Below are 24,284 nucleotides of genomic sequence, written 5' to 3'. Positions count from 1 at the left end.
AAAGCAAAGATGTACGTATACTGAGCTATTACTTGTATAGGTTCTCTTGATTGACAGAGTACAATCTGTTGCTGAAGTTGAGGCTAAATTTTTATGTCATTAAACAACACTTAAGTACTTTAGGTTTTCACTTACACAGATGACTTCCCATTGCGAGGATCTTTGAATGTTGTTGTTCTTGTATTATGATCAACAAAGTACCTAACGCCTTCCCGAGTATACCTGATTTCCCACCCTTCTGGCAGGGGTTCTTCATTCTGTAAGCTAATACATAAAGTTATAATCACAGGGTGAACATTTTCTAGGTACTAAAAACATCTGAATCAAGGTTTACTTGATTATACCTACAGATGCATGTAATATTACTTAAGTAAGGCTGTAGTACACACATACCCTTGAGTTCTTGGATCTTCCCACTGGGTTGTTTTTGTATTATGATTCACAAAGTAAACCCTGTCAGTTGAATCCACTCTTTTTTCTAAAAAATAGAGTGAGCACAGCATTTAATAACTATTTATTACATATATCTTCAGATATTTTTACCAACAACATATCAGCTTACCCCAGCCTGGTGGCAAAGGCCCATATGGGTCATTTTCTGCAGCTAACATTGAAGCCTGATTGGAGAAAGGGTTCGAGGGGGAAAAAAAAAAAAAAAAAAAAAAAGAACAGTACTTTAATATAAAAGCAGAGATAAACCGAATACTTGATAGAACCACATTTTATAATAATTTTCTAAAAAATGATAAAGGAATGTGACTACAGTTATTTCAAGACACAAAGTACATTTAAACATGTCATGAGTTAAGAGGAGTCAATCAGTTGATAAAATTACTAGTTTTTTTTTTTTTTTTTTTTTTTTTTTAATTTTTTTTTTTCAACGTTTATTTATTTTTGGGACAGAGAGAGACAGAGCATGAACGGGGGAGGGGCAGAGACAGAAGGAGACACAGAATCGGAAACAGGCTCCAGGCTCTGAGCCATCAGCCCAGAGCCTGACGCGGGGCTCGAACTCACGGACCGCGAGATCGTGACCTGGCTGAAGTCGGACGCTTAACCGACTGCGCCACCCAGGCGCCCCTAAAATTACTAGTTTTTTAAAGATGACTTAGAAATAACTAATACTGACATCAATATTTTAATTTCTTAGCCCTTCCATAATAATCTACAGGAGTGAAATGAGAGAAGAGCATATAGAAAATTGTGTTTAAATGACAACTACTTGTTTAGAAATACAATACTAATCAGTTCTTTTTAAAACAAATGCCTAATTCTGTGCTGACAGCTCAGAGCCTGGAGCCTGCTTCGGATTCTGTGTCTCCCTCTCTCTCTGTCCCTCCCCCACTCGTGCTCTGCCTCTCTCTCTCAAAAATAAACAAACATTAAAAAATTTTTTTTTCAACAAATGCCTATTAATAAAACCAATATTAAAATCCAGTATCATCTTTATACAAATACTTTTAATATTAGCATCTTTTGTGTATTCATATACAAAACACATTCATGCTTACATACTGTAAGAATGACAAATACAAAAACTATCACCTGAAAAATTATTTCTTAATGATAAAGTATATGATAAAATGATACATATTTTATAACCTTATAACAGATACTGTTAATTTTACCCAGTATCAATTTCCCACTCCTCCCTCCTTGACACCCAAACCACTGTTTTCTTCGAGGCAGAAATGTATCCATCTAATATTCCATTCCCAGCTGGGTTGGTAGAATGACCAATTCTGGCCAGCGAGCTACTGTCAGAAGTCCCTGGTAAGGGCATCCCTTTCCAAGCAAAAAGGCAGGGCTTACTAGATAAAAGTCATCTGCCCTTCTCATTCCCCTTTCCCTTTCTTCTTGCCTACAACAGAGAATGAAGTCCAAAGGGCAACAGCTCTGTATGATAAAGGTGAAGCATGAAGCATGATAAGGATGTACCAAGAACCTGGGTACCAGGTGGCATTACTGAGCCAATGTAGTGTTAGCTCTGGACTTTCACCCCAGACTTGTATATACTTAGATAATTACATCTCAATCTGTTTAAAGGTGTTCTACGCAGGAGAACACATTTCTAATACATCCCTCTGACCTAATTTTGCCCTGTTTCCCTAAGGTTTTCATGTATACAGACAGCAAAAGCACACAGTACATAATGTACAAAAGCACAAAGTACATAATTTCTTGTTTACTACATACAGCTGAACAGTGAAACCTTAGCACAGATTTCTGTACAAGTTACCGAAGGACCAGAAACTGGTGGCAGCAGGAGACGCTATGAAGGCTAAGCTGGCCCTGTCCCTCTCTGCTGGCCACAGAAAACCAGGTGAGTGGGTCAGACTGCAAATGAGAACTTATTACTTAACCTCTGAAGAAAATGGGAGTTGAAAGAGCCAGCCTGAGGCAGGATTCTGAAAAAAAGTTATTTAGGTTTTCTTTTTGTGTCTTCCCTAATTTCTATTTGCTAGCCTCCACATTTTGGGTTTTCAAGTTGCCTCAAAACACTATCCAGAGATGCCCAGTACTTAAAATTTGTATTTTCCACTTCCTGTGATCAAACCTATTTAACAGAGATTACCCGCTACCCCAAGTCTTCTTGTAGATGTTTGTTTACAGCAATAAATGAACCATCAATTGGTCAAATTTTCAGACAGCATTAGATTTTTTGGACAAAACCATCTCCAACCCCAGGAATATCTTCGGTAGGCCAAAACACATGAAAGTGTTGTTTCTGAGATTCTGAGATGGGAATGAGAACAGCTGGAAAATGGCAAGACTGGCCTTAAGTAAAATCAGGAGGTAACTGGTTTGGTTTAAAGCAAGCAAAATGATTCTAATTAAAGGTGGAGGATTGGGGAGTTAGTAAAGACAAATTATTTCATTAAGAAATTCATTTATGAAAACTACCATTTAGTAAAGACAAAAACAGTATGTACTTAATGTTAGTAAACTAGAATTAAAAAAAAAAAGCTTAAAGTGTGTATGTGTATCAGAAATACTTATATCTTATTAAAGAGTAAATAAAAAATGTCTTGCAATACAGTCTATAACATTTAAAAACCACCAAAGTCAAAAAGAGCAAATGCCTGAAGGAAAAAGTTGTGTTGATATCGTACAATGTGCTAATTACCGAATAGAGGTATCGTTGGTTGAACTGTTGCATAGCTCCCTGCAATTGGTTCCGCTGAGACTGCCACTGTTCAAAATTTCGAACAGACTCCATGGTAGGCCGCTGCCAGGTTGTTGTTCTGGTGTTGTGATCCACATAATAAACTCTTCCACGATCATCAACTCTTCTTTCCCAACTACCACAGGATAAGCATTAATAAAAAGTAAGCAAGAATGTCTTAATATAAGAAACTGGAAAGTAATTAGTTAACACCTAACTCACATGATTTAAAAATCAAGTCTGAGACATGAGCAAACAACTTCAAAAAAATGTGAACATTGATATTCTTCAGAGAAATTACAAACATGTAACTTGCTTTTTAGGTAAATTATCTTCCCATTCTACCACTACATGATTTCTAAAAAGGGGGCCAAAGACTGAACAGTCTCTGTATCAATCTGACCACCCTCTTTTTCTTGATAAGTTACTGAGCGCTTACTATATACCTAGTAATCTGTCCCTCTAGCCACTGCCTACATTCAGGTTTGCAACTCAGTTCTTACAGGTCTTCCAACATCCTGCTGTTACACAGCTGCTGAACACAAATGCAGATCGAATCATGTCATTCCACCTATCATGGCTCTCCGGCACAGCATAAAAATGAACCCATTCACCATTTCAGCCTCATCTCCCCTAAGATCTTTTAAGAGGCCCACATAATAGCCAAATCAACTACTTCCTGGTCTCAAATGTATATGTTTCATTTTGTCATCCCTTTTTTTTCTGAATATTCCCTCAAAACAAAATGCCCTTCCCTATTTCTCCACCAACCAGAGTTCTCCCCATCCTCCAGGGTTCAGTTATAAAGCCAATTCATGCCATTAACTTAGTTATCTAGCTATGTTCGAGGGACGAGGCAAGCCTAGGGTCCTCCTATTATGCCCCCATCCCCTCTCTCACAAACACTTCTATAAGCCATTAGCTTATACAATGATTTAGGAATCCTATCAGCAACCCATCACATAAAAATAACGTATTTTTGTGAATATTCTGGACTTTGAATGTGTTTTATATTGGTGGATTTTAAGTTGCATCTGGAAGGACATATTCTTTTTTTTTTTAAATTTTTTTTCAACGTTTATTTATTTTTGGGACAGAGAGAGACAGAGCATGAACGGGGGAGGGGCAGAGAGAGAGGGAGACACAGAATTGGAAACAGGCTCTAGGCTCTGAGCCATCAGCCCAGAGCCTGACGCGGGGCTCGAACTCCCGGACCGCGAGATCGTGACCTGGCTGAAGTCGGACGCTTAACCGACTGCGCCACCCAGGCGCCCCTGGAAGGACATATTCTAAGAAGCAAAGACAATAAGGAGATACTGCCAGTCCAGGCAGAGAGTTCAAGGAGAATATAAACAGTATAACTCAACCAGCTATCAGCACAATATTTATGAAGAGCTATTAAAGATAAGAGCACAAATGAAAAGGAAGACCAATTTTGTGAATACAGCCTAACAGCATGAATTTATATAGTGTGTAATAGAAATATTTTTATTCATTTAAGACTGTCTATAATTTTAGCCATAATGTAATATAATTTTACTTGTATCAATCTTTTAGATCATAACTTTGAACTACTCTAACGTCTCTTATGTCATTAGATCTCATGAAATAATACAGCTTAGATCACTACCTTTGGAGAACACACACATAAATTTTCCTAAATATGCTTTTCATTCCTTAAAATATAATGAATGACAAGCACTAAAACTGAACCAAAATTCTACAGCTACTCTACAGTAACACATGCCAGTGTTTGATAACCTCTTGAGGAAGCCCCTTCAGACTAATAGTAAAAGAGATACAATGTAACAAATCTCATTTACTGAACAGTCATTATTCACAAATAAATGAAGGAAAATGTAACATGCACAAGGAAAGAATCATTTTATGTTGTAATAAATTTAAGAAATCAAATGTATGATAAAACACAACTGGAGATGAATAAAGATGCCACATTACCCTGGAGGTAAAGGTTGCGGCCTCTCCCATGTGGTTGTTCGAGTGTTATGATCCACGTAATAGGTTCTACCATGAGGATCTTTTCTCTGTTCCCACCTTTAATAAAAATGCAAAAATGAAACTAAAAGATACCACAATAAGACAACCTGAAAAATAATTCCTTCTTATATTCAGGAAAATTGCAAATAAGTTTTACTTTAAAAGGTTATATAATATATACACACGCATATAAAATTTCTTTTCCCAATTATTAGTGTCTTTTCAGTTCTTAATTATTACCTTTCTATTAACAGTACTGGCAACTCAGTAGATACATAGTCAGTACAGGAGGATAAATACCTAATGTTTTTAAAAGTTACTAATTTATATAATTTATCACCAGAAAATTATCAGAAATTCATCAGAAAAGACAAATTTAATTAAAGGTAGAGGAACTTTCAGCCTATTACCACACTCAAGGCACAAAATGTTAATGAGGTAATATCCACTTCTGCCTGCAATTTAAAAAATACGCATCTATAAGATTTTATAGATATTGCATTAAAGAAGTATGTGGTGACACTGCTCCATGAAAATTCTTCTATATGCATAGTGTCTTCTTTTTGTATACAGCTATCTCCCTCTTGTTTTCAGTAAAACTCTTGTTTATGAACATTCCAATTTCATCTTTTCCTGTTTTATCTCAAAGACTCTCAATCTCTTATTTTCCCTACTCTCATTTTCTTCTCTGTGATTCCTGTTTCTTCTCTGTTCTTTCTGTAATATGGTATAGAAGAAAAATGTTAAATATAAAACATAATATTCCTGAGTTTAACATTCTTGTTTTCAATTGAAAGTAGACTAAACGGAAGAACTTTGTTTTCTCTTAAACTCAGGGGCCCAATTTGATTCTTTTTAGATTATAAAGGTCATTATTATTTTCTTACACAATGACCATACATATTAAGCTATTCCCTAAGCAAGGTATACACATACACACACATTTACTTTAAAAAGGCATGCAAAAAAATTTAATAGTTTGCTTAATTAAGCTCATCGACAAACAAGTCACAAAATGTTTCAACAGAATTATGAATAATAAAAATGCCCAACTTCACAACTGACTCAGAATCATGTAAGTTGTTAAATCGATCTATTAAAAAATCCCTGTTGCTCTCTTCCCTTTTATGGCCACTGCTGAAGCACCAGTGGCCAAAATGAAGTTCAATCCCTTTGTGACTTCTAACCAGAGCAAGAACCATGAAAGACATTTCAATGCACCTCCCCACATTCGGAGAAGATTTTATCCTCCTCTCTTTCCAAAGAGCTGAGACAGAAGTACAACATTCGATCCATGCCCATCCGAAAGGATGATAAAGTAAGGTTGTGTGAGGACACTATAAAGGTCAGCAAATTGGCAAAGTAGTCCAGGTTTACAGAAGAAATACATCATTTACATTTAACGAGTTCAGCAAGAGAAGGCAAAAAGCACAACTGTCCTTGTGGGCACTCACCCAAGCGAGCTGGTTATCACTAGATTAAAACTGGACAAAGACTACAAAAAGATCCTTGAACGTAAAGCCAAATCTTGCCATGTTAGGAAAGGAATAGGGCAAATTGAGAAATAGGGCAATTGAGAAGATGCAAGAATAAAGTAACCTGATATACAACTTAAAATAAAAAACTGTTAAAATGAAAAAAAATCTCTGCTGTATAAAATCCTACTTTGGAATATTCATGCTACCCTATACTATAAAAATTCAAGTATTTCTTACAAAAAAACATTTCACTGAAAAAAACAACCTCTGAAACTTCAGATTTTATGTATTTTCACTTAATAATAAAAGTTCATTGGAAGGCAGGATTCCAATATGGAATTTCATTTTAAAGACATTTCGGGAATATCTGTAACACTATCAATGGGCTATTGATTTGTATGAAAGCTCAACAGCCAAAAACAAATGTCTTAAAAATATACGAAATTTCGGGGCGCCTGGGTGGCTCAGTCGGTTAAGTGTCCGACTTCGGCTCAGGTCATGATCTCACGGTCCGTGAGTTCGAGCCCCGCGTCAGGCTCTGTGCTGACAGTTCAGAGCCTGGAGCCTATTTCCGATTCTGTGTCTCCCTCTCTCTCTGACCCTCCCCTGTTCATGCTCTGTCTCTCTCTGTCTCAAAAATAAATAAACGTTAAAAAAAAAAAAAAATATATATATATATATATACGAAATTTCAAGAACCTCCTGATAATGGTAGTTTTGTTATTTTTAGGTATTAATTCCTATAATCAGTTCTTGAATTTTTATTGCAATTCTATAGCAAAACTTACAGATTTCCATCTTTTACAAATATTTTTATCAAAATTATACATACTTTCACATAATTTTATACATTCATAGTTGTATAATGATATACATACACCTTCACACATACAGTCTACAGGGCTCACTACAAAAAACAGTGCCTAATGTCCCCTTAACTTCATTTTCCATTCCACAAAAGCAACATTTTCAACTGTTTCAGCCAATTCTTTTAGTATTTACCTCTTTTTATATTAATAAGCTTATTTTACTATTTTAGATTTCATCTCAAACATTGTATATTGATTTCTCACTATGAGAGTTTCAGCTGAAGTCTCTCTCCTGCATCCATCTACACATACACTGTAACACTTACCCTCCTTCCACCATTCCACATACACACATATTCTGTGTCCTTCCCTTATATGATGTAAAACTCTCCTGACAGCTGAGTCATGGAACATAATATTTCTTTTGTCTCCTTTCTTCCCATTTTCTTAGTTTCTATGTATTTATTAATTTCACTCCCAAAACTTCTCCACCTGTATATATGTCCTCTCAAAATATTCAGACTCATCAGGTATTTACCAATCACAGCTCTGCCTCACAATGAGCTGCTGATCCTGTCTGGCCAACTGAGAAGCCTGCGGCACATCTGCCATCTTGGGCCCCCTTTTACCATCATGCTGGTGATTCCTTTCACTCCCTTTCTATCAGACACCTGAGATCTGAAGCCCATGCCTTTCACGTTCAGTAGCTAATTTTATTTATTTATTTTTTGAAGTTCATGTATTTATTTTAAGAGGGACAGAAACAGCACGAGTGAGAGAAGGGCAGAGAGAGAGGGAGACGGGGAATCTCAAGCAGGCTCTGTACCACCAGGGAAGAGCCCAACGTAAGGCTCGAACTCAGGAAACCGCGAGATCAAGACCTGAGTTGAAACCAGGAGTTAGTTGGAGGCTTAATCGACTAAGCCACCCAGGCACCCCTCAGTAGCTAATTTTAGAGAAACACGAGTCCTGGTAGCTTTTTAACAAAGGATGCACAGGAAATGAACTTTGGAAACCGAGGATATCTGAAAATTTATTTATTCTGTGCACACACTCAACAGTTTGGCTGATTACAGAAATCAGGTTGCATTTAGTTTCCCTCAGCATTTTAAGTTGGCTTAACAGCTTTTTGCATTGATTCTAAGAACTCTAATGCCATTCTGATGAGTATGAGATGTGCTTTCAGTCCCTTTTTAAAATCTCTACACAGAAAAAACTAAGGTTTGCTGGAGGGGAGGTGGGTGGGAGGATAGGTTAAATGAGTGATGGGTACTAAGAAGGGCACTTACTGTGATGAGCACTGGGTGTTACATGTAAGTGATAAATCACTAAACCCTACACTTGAAACTAGTATTCTCTGTCTCTCCCTCTCTCTCTTCCCACTCCTGCGCTCTAGCTCCCTCTCTCAAAATAAATAAATAGACTTAAAAAAAAATCTTTCTAAAAAACGGTGGCTGCCTGGGTGGCTTGGTCAGTTAAGCATCTGACTCTTGGTTTCAGCTCAGGTCACGATTTCACAGTTCATGGGTTTGAGTCCCACACTGACAGTGAGGAGACTGCTTGGGATTCTCTATCCCTCCGTCTCTCATTACCCTTCCTGTGCTCTCACTCTCTCTTAAAATAAATAAATAGACTTAAAAAAAATCTTTCTGAAACTATTATTATATGTTAACTAACTGGAATTAAAATGAAAGCTTGAAAAAATAAATAAAAACCAACTGAAAAACACCATGTAGAGTGTGATACCAGTTTCTTAAAGTAATTCTATAAATGTACGCAAAACAGTAATTTACACAGTTACTCTCTAACCTCTTCACCTACTTCTATCTTTCCTCATAGAATCTGTCACTATATGACATTACTGAGTAGGTTATGTATGCAAGGCCCCAGCTGCTCAGCCTGCTGTTACACACCCTTCACAGCAGCAGAGTCTTAGGCTCTGTTGGCCCTCTGAATATCCCAGGCCTGGAATAAAGTCTGATACAGAGAAGCTCTCAAATATTTACTGCCGGAATAAAATATAAACACCACTCTCTGAGTGTTTCTGTATGACTTAAGTATTTTATTTGGTCATGTCTTAGCTTTGTGATCAGAAACAAATTTTAAGATTGAGGGAAAAAATAAACATAACCAAGTATTCCATCTATATAATGGGCTACAAAGTCCTTTTCTAGGTTTATCTCAGATAAACTGCAAATATTCCCAACTTAACACTCAACAAATACTCAGTAAGCACTCACGTTCCAAGCATAATGCTAGCCACTGGTTCTTAATTTTTCCAAAACAGGTTCACTTCCAGATTTCAGTGTTTTTGCTCTTAACAGAATTTACCTTTCTTAAATTTTTTCTGTAAAGTGCCAGAGAGTAAATATTTTAGGCTTTGTGGGTGAAAAGGCAAAGTCAATAATATTTGTAAGTACTTACATAATAAGAGCAAAAACTCCTGTCGTGGCCCCACCTCATTTTCCTAGCAGCCAGTCCAAGGGGAGGCAACTTGCTGAGCTGTCACTCCCAAAGTGAGATTCTACCTCTTGGGGCATGGCAGTTGTCACAAGTGAGTCCCCAATGTGTAGGTGGTGACTAAGGCATTGGGCAGCAAGGACAGAAGAAGGTACTGGTGGGGAGAAAGGATGGTACAGAGCAAAGGGTGATATTCTGGATTGGTCTGGGTGACTCACAGTGACAGCCTGCTAGAGCTGTGCCTGTGGGTCATATACAAGTGGTGGGCTGGAATTGGCAAGAGATCAGAACATCCCAGTAGTGAAAATTCATGAATACTTCCCAGTAAGTGCAAATTACCTGGCTGAGTAAGACTTCTCAATAGAATTCTTTAATTTCATAGATTTAGGTGCTAATTTATAAATGCCACACTTCACCCAACCATAATACTCTCCTTTCTAGTATTTAGATATAGTCTCACTAAGACATTGTATATAAAATTTCCAAACCTACCACTGAACAACTTTACACAACTTTACACAAATTTAAATTGCTTTAAAACAATAAGTAAATGTGGAAGAATTTTGTGAAATATATTACAATAAGAATACGAGAATTTAGTTACTTCTTGAATAACTGCTGATTTCAAACTTGGATAATGGGGTAGATGGTAAGACTTGCCTACTCATAAACCATGAAGAATGGTTACCTCTCTCCTCTACTGCTAACCTATGTCCACAAACTCCTACCCATCAGAAGCTCACTACTTTAAAGTCTCTCTCCTTTTATGAAAGAAAAACTGACCCTCAGCTCTGTATCTTTTCCTGCAATTTCCCCCAAACATTCCTCTTTCTCTGTGTCCACTAGCTCTTACTCCTTAAAAGTTTACTACACACTTCTACCCCTCCCATTCACTCCATCACACAGCACTCTGAATGCAGCTCTATTTCTCAGAAACTGCTTGTCAAAGGTCAACAATAAATAATCTCTTTGTAGTTACATTCAATTGGTGACTTTCGGTTCTTATCTTACTTGAATTTTTCAGTAGTTTTTGACCTTGTTAATCATTTCCTCAGAAGCATTTACAAGCCAGGGCTTTTGCCCAATTGTTCACTCACTCAAAATCATTTAATCAAGCACTAACTCACTTATTTAACAAGTATTTATCAAGTACCTGCTACATAGCAGGGATGGTTTTGGGTACAAAGAATACCGAAATGGACAAACTTAAGCCCTTTCTAGTCTAGTGGAAAGAAAATTGACAACAAACAAATATGTGTCATGTGGTGATTAACATAACACAAGTTATGCTGATTAGAAGAACCCTACTCCAAAGGTTCACACTGATTTCATTTATATTAATTCTGTAACAGGAAAAACTAAAACCTATAGTGGAAAAAAAAAATCAGAACGGTGATTGACTGAAAAAGGTACTTTAGAGAACTTTCTGGGATAATGGTAATATCTGAAATCTTAGTAAGGGTTTGGGTTAATCGATGTATGTGTTTGTTGAAACCCATCAAAATAGTATGGTTAATGGCACAAAAACAGACACACAGACCAATGGAATAGAATAGAAACCCCAGAACTAGACCCACAAACGTATGGCCAACTCATCTTTGACAAAGCAGGAAAGAACATCCAATGGAAAAAAGACAGCCTCTTTAACAAATGGTGCTGGGAGAACTGGACAGCAACATGCAGAAGGTTGAAACTAGACCACTTTCTCACACCATTCACAAAAATAAACTCAAAATGGATAAAGGACCTGAATGTGAGACAGGAAACCATCAAAACCTTAGAGGAGAAAGCAGGAAAAGACCTCTCTGACCTCAGCCGTAGCAATCTCTTACTCGACACATCCCCAAAGGCAAGGGAATTAAAAGCAAAAGTGAATTACTGGGACCTTATGAAGACAAAAAGCTTCTGCACAGCAAAGGAAACAACCAACAAAACTAAAAGGCAACCAACGGAATGGGAAAAGATATTCGCAAATGACATATCGGACAAAGGGCTAGTATCCAAAATCTATAAAGAGCTCACCAAACTCCACACCCGAAAAACAAATAACCCAGTGAAGAAATGGACAGAAAACATGAATAGACACTTCTCTAAAGAAGACATCCGGATGGCCAACAGGCACATGAAAAGATGTTCAGCGTCGCTCCTCATCATGGAAATACAAATCAAAACCACACTCAGGTATTACCTCACGCCAGTCAGAGTGGCCAAAATGAACAAATCAGGAGACTATAGATGCTGGAGAGGATGTGGAGAAACGGGAACCCTCTTGCACTGTTGGTGGGAATGCAAATTGGTGCAGCCGCTCTGGAAAGCAGTGTGGAGGTTCCTCAGAAAATTAAAAATAGACCTACCCTATGACCCAGCAATAGCACTGCTAGGAATTTATCCAAGGGATACAGGAGTACTGATGCATAGGGCCACTTGTACCCCAATGTTCATAGCAGCACTCTCAACAATAGCCAAATTATGGAAAGAGCCTAAATGTCCATCAACTGATGAATGGATAAAGAAATTGTGGTTTATATACACAATGGAATACTACGTGGCAATGAGAAAAAATGAAATATGGCCTTTTGTAGCAACGTGGATGGAACTGGAGAGTGTGATGCTAAGTGAAATAAGCCATACAGAGAAAGACAGATACCATATGGTTTCACTCTTACGTGGGTCCTGAGAAACTTAACAGGAACCCATGGGGGAGGGGAAGGAAAAAAAAAAAAAAAGAGGTTAGAATGGGAGAGAGCCAAAGCATAAGAGACTGTTAAAAACAGAACAAACTGAGGGTTGATGGGGGGTGGGAGGGAGGAGAGGGTGGGTGATGGGTATTGAGGAGGGCACCTTTTGGGATGAGCACTGGGTGTTGTGTGGAAACCAATTTGTCAATAAATTTCATAAAAAAAATTAAAAAAAATGGGCATAAAAAAAAATAAATAAATACTTCAAAAAAAAAAAAATAGTATGGTTAAGACTTGGGCATGTCCTTCTATGTAAACTTTACCTAAAAAACTTTACACAAATATTGAACTCCAGTTAATGACATACAAGCTAAAGTACTGAGGGAACTAAATGTACTGATGTCTGCAAATTATTGAACTACATTTAAAAATTAGATGGATAGAGAGAGGCAGAGATAGGAGATAAAGCAAATAGGGTAAAATGTAAATTACAGAATGCAGTGGTAGACACTGGGATGTTCACTGAAAAATTATTTAAAGTTTTCTGCATGTTTATAAATTTTCCTAAGAAAAGGTTAGGAAAAAATAAGGCAAAGTAAAGGGATGGGTGCAGAGGGACCTGATTTAAACAGAGAAAATCATGGGGCGCCTGGGTGGCGCAGTCGGTTAAGCGTCCGACTTCAGCCAGGTCACGATCTCGCGGTCCGTGAGTTCGAGCCCCGCGTCGGGCTCTGGGCTGATGGCTCAGAGCCTGGAGCCTGTTTCCGATTCTGTGTCTCCCTCTCTCTCTGCCCCTCCCCCGTTCATGCTCTGTCTCTCTCTGTCCCAAAAATAAATAAACGTTAAAAAAAATTTTTTTTTTAAATAAAAACAGAGAAAATCAGGAAAGGCCCCTGTAATGAGGTAACATTTGAGCACAGACCTGGATGAATCGTGCAGATATCAGAGGTATAACACTCCACACAAAAGTTTGGGCAAATGCAAAGGACTTTGGGTGAGATCATGCTTGGCATAACACTCAAAATTCATCTCCAGGATGGAACACTCTTCCTTGAGAACACTCGTGATTCCAGGCACTCTGATTCCACTGGTAGTTATCTGAATTACTGAGCAAGTTACCAAAGAGAGGAAACACAGGAACTAAGATTTTTGAGGAAAGAGAAACGATGTAGTTTTGAAAACTGCTAACTCAGTTACACAAAGAATACTTCCTAAGCCAGAGGAATCAACCTTGGTTCCACTCTTCTTTTCTTCTACCTCCTTACAACTAATTACCAGGACACATCTCATCATCACCCTAAGAGACTAGCATCTCTTACTGCAGACTCTTTTAATTTCTCACCTGGATTAATAACTTCTAAACTTTTCTGATGACAGCTAACAGAGTAAGAAATATGTTTTACATGAATATCTGTGTGTACTAGATTGCTATTTCCCTACAGATTTTATACACACAAACACACACCAGAAAAATAAACTTTCTGGAAATGTTTACTCTTACTACACCTAATACTTTTTCAGTATTTTCTGTTCTTGTCTATATTGATTTACTTAAATTATGTGTTCAAATGCTGATCATAATCTAATGGGTTGCAACCTGCAATTTGAAAATCACATAGGTTACCACAAAGATCACATGATAGCTACAGACACGCTGAAGCATTTATTTGGCCCCCATAAAATTAAATATATATACTTATTATCACTTTAAATCATAATGCCTGCTTCTCTCATTTATTTTTTTTTTTAATTTTTTAATGTTTGTTTATTTTTGACAGAGAGACAGCGCATGAGTGGGGGAGGGGCAGAGAGATAGGAAGACACAGAATCTGAAGCAGGCTCCAGGCTCTGAGCTGTCAGCACAGATCCTGACATGGGGCTTGAACTCACGGAGTGTGAGATCATGACCTGAGCCGAAGTCGGACGCTCAACCGACTGAGCCACCCAGGTACCCCCCTGCTTCTCTCATTTATAAAACAGTCTGGCTGCTATCTTTACTTACTTGTCTCAACTCTTTTTTTTTTTTTTTTAATTTAGAAATAGAGTGCATGTGAAAGGAGGAGAGAGACAGAGAGAATCCAAAGCACAATCCATGCTCAGCCAGATGCGAGGCTAATCCCATGACCCTGGGATCATGACCTGAGCTGAAACCAAGAATCAGATGCTCAAAAGAATGAGCCACCCAGGCACCCCAATTGTCTCCTTAACTCCTAATCTATCTATACCACTGCTAGAATTAAGAACCTAACTAAAATGCAAACATAACTCTGCCACTCCCCTGCTCAAAATTCATTAATGTTTATCCACAGTTTTCAAGGAAAAACTCCCACACTCTTAGAAAAGTAAACAAAATTCTTCATAGGATTATTTACTCTTCAGTGCTACATAGGTCACTTCCTCAAATGCTGAACTCAAACTGTAACAAAATACTACTTCCAGAGCGTCACTTACATGTTTTTGTAAATGCTAGAGATCTGAACATGCAGTCAGCCTTCCATTATCGGTGCCTCCATTATTGCTGTGCTAACTCCTACTCTTCTTTCAGGAATCCACTTAAGGGTCATCTCTTCCTAAAAGTTTTCTTTGATCTCAAAAGTGTAAGCTACTCCCTTGCAAGCTCTCTCTGTATATATTCCCACCCACAGCCTGCTAAACTTACCTCTAGCCCGGCTTTAACTGTACTGTATAGTTGCTGTTTACTTATCTTTATCCTCCTATCAGACCATGAGGTTAATAGAACAGCTTCTTACATGTATATATCACAGTGGCAGACATATGAAATGAGGATAAATGACTAGGCTGCCAAAGATAGAAAACAAAGGGACAATGAGAAATTTCTGAGAGAGAAGGAAGATACTGTACAGTCTGAAATGCTGGCAGGAAACAAGATGGGATTGTAAGTAAGTAGCTGAAAATAAGCTCAGAGCAAGGTCTGGCCTGGACATACAGATTTAATAAAGTTGGGACAGTGTGAGATCCAAAAGAGGAAGAAGCACAGGCAGAAGACCAAAGTCTGAAACCACGATTAGGCAGTGACCAAAATCAGATGAGCCAGTAGAGAGCACTGAGAAAAACAGTTCAGAAAATAAGACAGGGCTGTGAACACAGTGACTGGTGACAAAATGAGGGCAATAAGACCTTCTAGAAGTGCAGTTTCAATATCTCTAAGAGAAGACATTCTAACTGCTGTAAGCTGTGTAGGAAAGTGCTGTGTCCATACTTCTAGTACAGTGTTGTCAAATTGTACTGCATATATGTTTACAAGTCTGAGCCACTATAAATAAGCTTTTTGAAGTCGGAGACAAAGAAAGACTCAGTAATATTAGTATCATCAGAACCAAGAAAAGAATCAAAAAAACATGTTAAGTAAAGCTGGAATAGGTGACCAAATGGAACACACACACGGAATACTCTTTAAAGGAAATCTTAGGAAGCTGAATAATTGCAATGGGAAATTTAAAAGAGACTAAGAATTATTAAGCAGCAATGAAAACCTGAGTTTGTAACAGAGCTACTCAGCAGGGTTAAGTGACTTTCCCCAGCACTCAATACGAAGAAAAAGGATGGCCTATGTTGGGGCCTGGGGAGCAGACCATAAAGGAAGCTGGAAAACTGAGGTAATTACATAGTGTTATGATCATTCTTATCTAAAAGTAAAAATAAACCAAGAATCAAATCAAGAGTGTCCTGCAAACTAACCCCAGGTTTTTTCTTTTCCCTTTACAATGCACATATTTCATAAGTGAGCATTCTTAGTTTTAAAAAGTACTTTGTGGCAAATACACAAATTGTATCAATCAGATTCCAGCTTTGATTTCAAATTACTAAACAACTGAAAAATTTTACATACACATTCAAGAGTCGTATTATCAAAAAGTTGCTATTCAAATTAAGTCAAACTTCTAAAAAATATATTTAACATACCCTGATGGCAAGGTTTCTGTGTTGGCATTTCCAGACTGTTGCCGTACAGGTTCCACACAGCCATCTGGCTGTCTTAATTTGGCTGCCTCAAAAGCAGAACTACTTCCAGAATTAGAGGTGGCAGGGTCTAAAGTACTTCTAGCTTCAGATCCAAATGCTGCACTAGTAGAGAGAATACATTCATTGTTTTCTGAGGAAGTCATTATTTCTTGAACTGGAGGATCTTCAACAGTAGTATTAGTGCAATTTGAAGACAAGGCGGTTTCTTCAGATACTATTACAGTATCCATAGTGGAAGCGTTATCAGTTGGTACAGATGAGGATGATTCTCCATTAACTGAAAAGAGAAAATCAATAAGACGAACTATCAGGAAATGACAAAGCAAACAACTCACCAGTTACACTGATTCAGTACCTAACTGACGGTGAGTAATGTATCAGATACTGATGAAAATAAATAAGGCAGATTATATTTTTTCTTGCTCATATTTAGGGATGAATATATAAATAATAAAAATTTAAGAATACAGTTGACCCTTGAACAACACAGGTTTGAACTTCACAGGTCCACTTATATGTAGGTTTTTTCCAATAAAAACAGTACAAACCTGTAAATGTATTTTTTCCTTCTCTGGTTTTCTTAACATTTTCTCTAGCTTACTGTATGGTAAGAAGACAGTATATAACAGATTTACAAAATATGTGTTAATTGACTATGTTACTAGTAAGGCTTCAGTCAACAATAGGCAATTAGTAGTTAAAACCTGGCGGCAGGGAGGGGGATGGAGTCCAAAGTTATACAAAATCATTCAATTGTGGGGGGGTGATGTTGGTGTTCCAATCCTTACTGTTCAAGGGTAAATTGTATACGCACACACTAATAACTTTAACTTAAGGAAAAGAAAAACCAGTATGAGGATAACATTTTTTTTTTCCAAATGATCAATTCTGAAAATCTGCATGGTTTATATAAAAAACTTTAAAAAAATTTTTTACATTTATTTATTTTTGATAGAGACAGAGCACAAGTGGGGGAGGGGCAGAGAGAGGAGACACAGAATCCGAAGCAGGTTCCAGGCTCCGCGCGGACAGCACAGAGCCTGACGTGGGGCTCGAACTCACAAACTGCAAGATCATGACCTGAGCCAGAGTCGGAACTTAACCGACTGAGCCACCCAGGTGCCCCTATATATAAAAACTTTTAAAGATCCCTTTCAATCTCCTTCTCCTATGCAAATGGTAGCTAATATAAAAAATGTCAATGGGGGGAAATAGTGGCATTTAGATAGTACTACAGTGGACTGCCAGAAGATACAGAAATTCATTCTACACCTTCTAAAGAAATGACTCACTACTGGGATCCACTAATACAATTTAATGCTCATTTAAAAATTTTTTGGCTGTTTTATCAATGTTAGATACAGAGTGCAAGTGAGGAAGGAACAGAGACAGAGGGAGACACAGATTTTGAAGCAGGCTCCAGGCTCTGAGCTGTCAGCACACAGCCCGACACGGGGCTCAAACTCACGAACTATGAGATCATGACCTGAGCTGAAGTCAGACACTTAACCAACTGAGCCACCCAGGCACCCTCTTAATGTTCATTAAAAAAATTTTTTTTCTATGTTTTTATTTATTTTTGAGAGCGAGCGAGTGAGCACATGCAAGCATGGGAGGGACAGAGAGACACGGAGACACAGGATTTGAAGCAGGCTCCAGGCTCTGAGCTGTCAGCACAGGGCCTGACATAGGGGTCAAACCCACAAAACATGAGATCATGACCTGAGCCAAAGTCGGATGCTTAACCGACTGAGCCACCAAGGAGCCCCTTAATGTTCATTTTAAATGTGATCAAAGCATTTCAATTATGTGTCGCTATTAAAGTGAAGTCAAATTAAAACTGGAAAGAGACATAGATTATTGAGTAAAACGTATTAGAAAATTCCACATAACGTTCTAATTGAAATGGGGAAGGGAGACCTAATTAAAGGTAATGGCATCTTCAGAGGGAAGACTTAAATAGTGGAAAGTGTACTATTAAAAGGAATTGAATGGTAAGCACAAAATAATAAGAGAATGAGTCAAGTACTGTCTAAATATGAGGAAGAGAATGGCTTTGGGGAAAAAAACACATAAAAGAAATAAAGTATTTACAGTTACCCTGTACCAAATACTATTAGATAACACAGTGAAATGAAAAAAGAATGTGCATAGAGAGGCTAACTTCTGGTGTCTCCTATATAATGCTCACTTAAATAATTACCTCATTTAATATTTACTCAATAGTGCAGAAATTAATTTCCAAAAACAAAAAAGCTTAGTTAGCAGCAGTCTTTTCTAAGCAAAATAACACTAAATGGGAAAAGAGGAATCACTGAGATAAGATAATCCAGTCCAAGAAAAAAGTCATAAATCTTTTGCATACTAAAACACAGCGCACAAAAACGAACTGTTAGAGAGGAATAAAATGAGATATTAAAGAGCACTGTTCAGTTGTTCAAGGCAAAAACTCCTCTCCTACAATAATTCCACAGCAGGTGAGTGCTCTCAGCTCTTCTCTCCATCTGTACCACTACCTTCTGGTCCATCGTTTCTTGCTTTTACTACTATCAACAGCCTCCTAATTTTAGTCTGCTGCTTTTTCTCATGTCCAGCTACAAGCTATTCTCCAAATGATGGCTCAGAGTAATCTTTTTCACAACATATAAGATTTTTTCATTCCCCTAATTAAACACATCAGTGGATTGCCATTACCACCAGAATAAATTCCAAACTCTTTTACCACAGCCTATGACAATGACTACGTTAATCTGCTCCACAGTTATGCCTGACTTCTCACGATGGCCTTCCTTCTGTTCCCTGAATAGCAAACTCCTTCCCACTTAAGGGATGTGCACTTGCTGTTCCTGTGGCCTCCTAATATCTCATGACTGGCTTCTTATCATTTAGAGTGCATGCCCAATTATAACTTCAGAATGTACTTGAGGCAGTGCTTGAGTACCTTATTTACTGTTGTTTCCACCATACCCTAACCTGTTTTATTTCTCATGTTCTGAAATCATTTTATTTGTTTTCATTTCTTTAAGTTCAGAATGGTACAAAAACTTTGTCACTCTTGCATTTCCCAACTGTTAGAAATGCTTTGCATATGAACACAATAAATATTTGTTGAATCAATAAATTAAAGACAAATCACAGAGGAAGAAATGAACTGAACATACCTCTCCCAAAACTATGCAGATTAAAGAGCATCAGTAGAAATATTAACTATATGAAAAATTTAATAACACAATACATCTGACTTAAATTACAGAGCGGTAGCTTTGAGTTTCTACTATATACATATTCCATCCAAACACGCTGAGAATTTTTAGAAAACCAATATAAAAGACCAAAGGAAAATCCTCAATTATATAATAAGGAGGCCACATTCTAATTACAATGCAATAAAACTAGAAACAAGCAATACAAAATACAACTTATTAAAATGTTTACTGAGTCTGGCAGAATCTGTTAAACACTTTTTAAGGGTTATCTTATGTAATAATCTTCACAGAACTATGCTGAGACAGATACCAGCATTATCTCCACTTTACTGGTGAGGAAACTGGTAACTTTCTTTTTAAATGTTTATTTATTTTGAGAGAGAGAGAGAGAGAGAGAGAATGCATGCATGTGCAAGCTAGGGATGGACAGAAAGAAAGAGAGACAGAGAGACAGAGAGAGAGAAAGAGAGAGAGAATCCTAAGCAAGCTCCAAGCTGTTAGTACAGAGCCCAATGTGGGTCTCAATCTCACAAATTGTGAGACCACGACCTGAGGTGAGATCAAGAGTCAGACACTTAACTCACTAAGCCACCCAGATGCCCCAGAAAACAGATACTTTTATGTCCATAAAAATGATAGTACTCTCCCCCAATTCACAATCTATATGCTTAGAAGATAAACTAAATAATTATTGAGTTAAAGAGGAAATAATGAAATTATAGACTTTAGGGAAATTAATGGCAATGAAAACACTTGTATCAAAGGCTATTGGACAAAGCCTAACAGGTATCCACGAATATAAGAAAGAATGGCAATAAATGAGCTCAGCACTCAATTCCAGAGCTGAGGGTCCATTGGGGGTGGGGGGCAATGGTAGAAGGAATTAATTTAAAAACCAATAAAACAGATCAGAATTTCCAAACTTACTGATAAGAAATGGGATCCTGTTGGGATCTTGCTGGAAGTATAGATCTCAGTTCCCATTCTAGATTTACTGAATCTCTAGGGGAAATCTCTAAGGAAGGTTTGGGAATCTGTATTTTTAACAAATGCTTCAGATGAATTCTTACCGGTAAGATGGAGAAACCATGAAATATACCTTTCCAAGTTTTATAAAGAATATATAATATGAATAACATTAGGAATGCCACATACAACTTTGTAAGTCTGAACCATATTAACTAATCCAAGTCAAGAGAAAGAAAAATTGAAAAGGCTCATCATGGGGCACGTGGTTGGCTCAGTCAGTGGAGCATGTGACTCTTGATCTTGGGGTTGAGTTCAAACCCCACATTGGATGTAGAGATTACTTAAAAATAAAATCTTTAAAAATAAAATAAAAAGAAAGAAAGGACTCATCAGAGTAGAAATTGAAAAGGTGATAAAAGATCATACCACTCCACCAAAGGGCACAAGGCTCACTTAGTGTTCTGAGAAAATCCTACGAAGCCTTCAATGAACAGATCACTCTCAATGTTATTTAAAGTAAAAGTAACAAGGAGTAAAAAGGAGTTTCTTAGTTTACTCTTGTAAGGGTAAGTTAACCCTAAAGTTGAAACTCAATAAATTCTAAGATGGTTCAATATTAGGATATTATGTTAGGAAATTGACTATGCTAACATATTAAAAGATAAAAGCCACGACTATTTTCAATACAAACCAAAAAGAATTCAATAAAACCTTGATAAAACACTTGATAAGAGGAATCAAGAAAAATAAATAGTCTAGATGATCAGAAACCCACAGTAAGCATCGTATATTAACTATAAAATATTAGAAGAATTTCTATTAAGGTCAGGAACAAATTAAAGTCAGGAACAAAACAAGGAAGATCACAACCACCACTCCAATACTGCTGATTACTTTGACGATGCATTAAGACAAGAAGTGAAAAATACTGGAAATAAAATGCTCACTCACAGAGGATAAGTTTATTTAGAACACTCGACAGGATCTCTGACCCATCTTGCAAGATGGCAGGCAAAAAAAGCCGAGAAGCCAAATACTAAGGAGAAAAAAAATCAAAGCCAAGAAGGTCAGACTAGTACAAGGTTAAGAAGAGTAACCTCAGGGCTAAAATGCCAAAGAACAGGAAGCCCCACTGCAGCCAAAACCCTGGCCTAGGCAAAGGAATTGGCAGATATACCTGATCAGCTATGAAAGGCCATGTACAAGAGGAAGAAGTATTCAGCAGCTAAATACAGAGTTGAAAAGAAAAAGGAGAAGGTTCTTGCTACTGTCACAAAACCAGTTGGTGGTAACAGGAATGGTGGTACCCGAGTGGTTAAAATTCACAAACTGCCTAGGTATTATCCTACTGAAGATGTTCCTGGAAAGCTATTGAGCCACGGCAAAAAACAACAACAACCCTTTCAGTCAGCATGTGAGGAAACTGCAAGCTAGCATCACTCCTGGGTTCATTTTGATCACCTTCACTGTGCTCCACAGAGGCAAGAGGGTGGTTTTCCTGAAGTGACTGAGCAGTGGCTTGCTACTTGTGATCGGACCTCTGGCCCTCCATCGACTTCCTCTGCGTAGAACACACCAGAAATCTGTCATTGCCACCTCCTCCAAAACTGGTATCAGCAGTGTGAAAATCCCAAAACATCTCACTGATGCTTACTTCAAGAAGCAGCAGCTGAGTAAACCCAGACACCAGGAAGGTGAGATCTTCAACACGGAGAAAGGGAAATATGAGATTACAGAACAGCACAGAGTTGATCAGAAAGCTGCGGACTCGCAAATGCTCCCACAAATCAAAGCTGTCCCTTAGCTTCAGGGCTATATCTGTTCTGTGTTTTCTCTCACAAATGGAGTTCACCCTCACAATTTGGTGTTCTAAATTTCTTAAAAAGACCCTAATAACTGATCCATTAAAAAAAATAATAATAAAAAAAGAACACTCACAAGAATCAACTGAAAAGCTGTTAGTACCCAATTAATTTGACCAAAATGTATTAGCTCAACGACCAGATAGAAGTTCAACATCAAAATTACACTCAAGACTTATCTAAACAAAACTAAAAAAACATTTTTAAGAGACATTTTAAAACACGGAATGAATGGAGAGACACATAAAATATCTCTGGATGGGAAGATTCAGCACTGCAAAAAAAAGTAATAATAATTAACTGGTAAAAATACTGGTAAGGAAGCAGAGCATGAGAAATTCTCATTATTGCTGGTGGGAAAACAAAAGGGTCCAGCCACTTTGGAAGACAGTTTGAACAGTTTCTTACAAAAATAACCATACTCTTATTATATAATAAAGCAGTCCTGGTTTTCAATCCAGTTAAGTTGAAATCTTACGTCCACACAAAAACCTGCACATCAATGTTTATATCAGCTATATTCATAATGGCAAAAATGAAAGCAACCAAGATGCGTAAGAAAATTGGGGTACATTCATTCATACAATGAAATATTATTTGACAGTATCAGAAATGAGACGTCAAGCCATAAAAAGACATGGAGGAGCCTTAAATGCATATTGCTAAGTGAAAGAAGATTCCAACTATAGAGGCCAAACTACAGAGACAGCAAAAAGATCAGTGGTTGTTAGGAGTGTGGGGTAAAGGATAAATAGATGGAGCACAGGGGATTTGGAGAGTGGTAAAACAATTCTGTAGGATACTGTAATGTTGGGTCCACGACAACATGAATTTCTTAAATCTCACAGGACCCATACAACACAAAGAGTGAGCCTTGATGTCAACTATGGACTATAGTTAACAATAACGTATTTATACTGGTTCATTAATTCTAACAAATGTAGCACAGTAATGCAAGATGTTAATAATGGGAAATTCTGAGTGGGGTAGGACGGCATATCTTTGATTAGAGATTATTACTGATACACGTCAGTGGTTCTCAACTGGACACAAATTTGCCCCCCACTTCAAAGACAGTTAGCAACGTCTGGAGCTATGTTTGGTTGTCACAGCCAGGGGAAAGGGAGATGTTACTGGCATCTAGTGGGTACAGGTCAGGAATATACAATACACTGGACAGCCACCCACAACAAAGTATTATCTGGCCCACCATGTCAACAGTGTGAAGTTGAGAAACTCTGATGTGTGCATACCCAGCCACCAGGCAGCGTCCTGCAAAATAAACATCTGTCTACAGTAGCTAAAATACAAACATCTGTTAACAAATGGTATAAGGATGAGTGAAAGGACAAACTAACAAAAAAGACAAAAAGGGAAGGCAGAGAGAGAGGGAGGTCAGAATCATAGGCTCCTTGCTCGTGAAAGAATATGGAGAATTACACGTAAGCTAGTATTTGAAATGTGTAACAGGTGGGAAATTAGAAGTTTATGCAAAGCATTTTTCTTCTCTACAGATATAAGACCACGCCCACAGACTTGGTTTCTTAATGAATGTATCCAAACCCTTACTTTCAGCCATTATGACATTTAAGTTACAGGACATACCTCCCTACTTTCATGTTTAATCCTTGAGAAGTTTTCCTTGTACTTATGATATGTACATCTCAAAGCACC

The 24,284-nt window shown here is 37.6% G+C and overlaps 1 protein-coding gene and 1 pseudogene across 6 annotated transcripts in view; one reads left to right on the top strand and one right to left on the bottom strand.

Moving 5' to 3' along the window:
* WWP1 (WW domain containing E3 ubiquitin protein ligase 1) overlaps positions 1 to 24,284 on the bottom strand; it is a 136,815-nt gene that overhangs the window by 33,876 nt on the left and 78,655 nt on the right. For 5 of the 6 annotated variants that reach the window (XM_047841806.1, XM_047841805.1, XM_047841808.1 and 2 more), the window contains 6 exons: positions 16,514 to 16,850; positions 5,126 to 5,221; positions 3,128 to 3,302; positions 563 to 617; positions 394 to 478; positions 136 to 264 (listed from right to left, as the gene is read on the bottom strand). In XM_047841806.1, the coding sequence (XP_047697762.1) occupies positions 136 to 264; positions 394 to 478; positions 563 to 617; positions 3,128 to 3,302; positions 5,126 to 5,221; positions 16,514 to 16,850 (877 nt within the window). The remainder of the gene's footprint in view (positions 1 to 135; positions 265 to 393; positions 479 to 562; positions 618 to 3,127; positions 3,303 to 5,125; positions 5,222 to 16,513; positions 16,851 to 24,284) is intronic. The other variant, XM_047841809.1, reaches the window with a different exon arrangement.
* LOC125156659 (60S ribosomal protein L6-like) lies at positions 20,523 to 22,621 on the top strand (annotated as a pseudogene).

This window comes from Prionailurus viverrinus, chromosome F2 (assembly GCF_022837055.1).
Source record: "Prionailurus viverrinus isolate Anna chromosome F2, UM_Priviv_1.0, whole genome shotgun sequence".
NCBI lineage: Eukaryota > Metazoa > Chordata > Mammalia > Carnivora > Felidae > Prionailurus > Prionailurus viverrinus.
The sequence above is the reverse complement of the archived record's forward strand: the minus strand, read 5'-3'. Positions and strand labels throughout refer to the sequence as shown.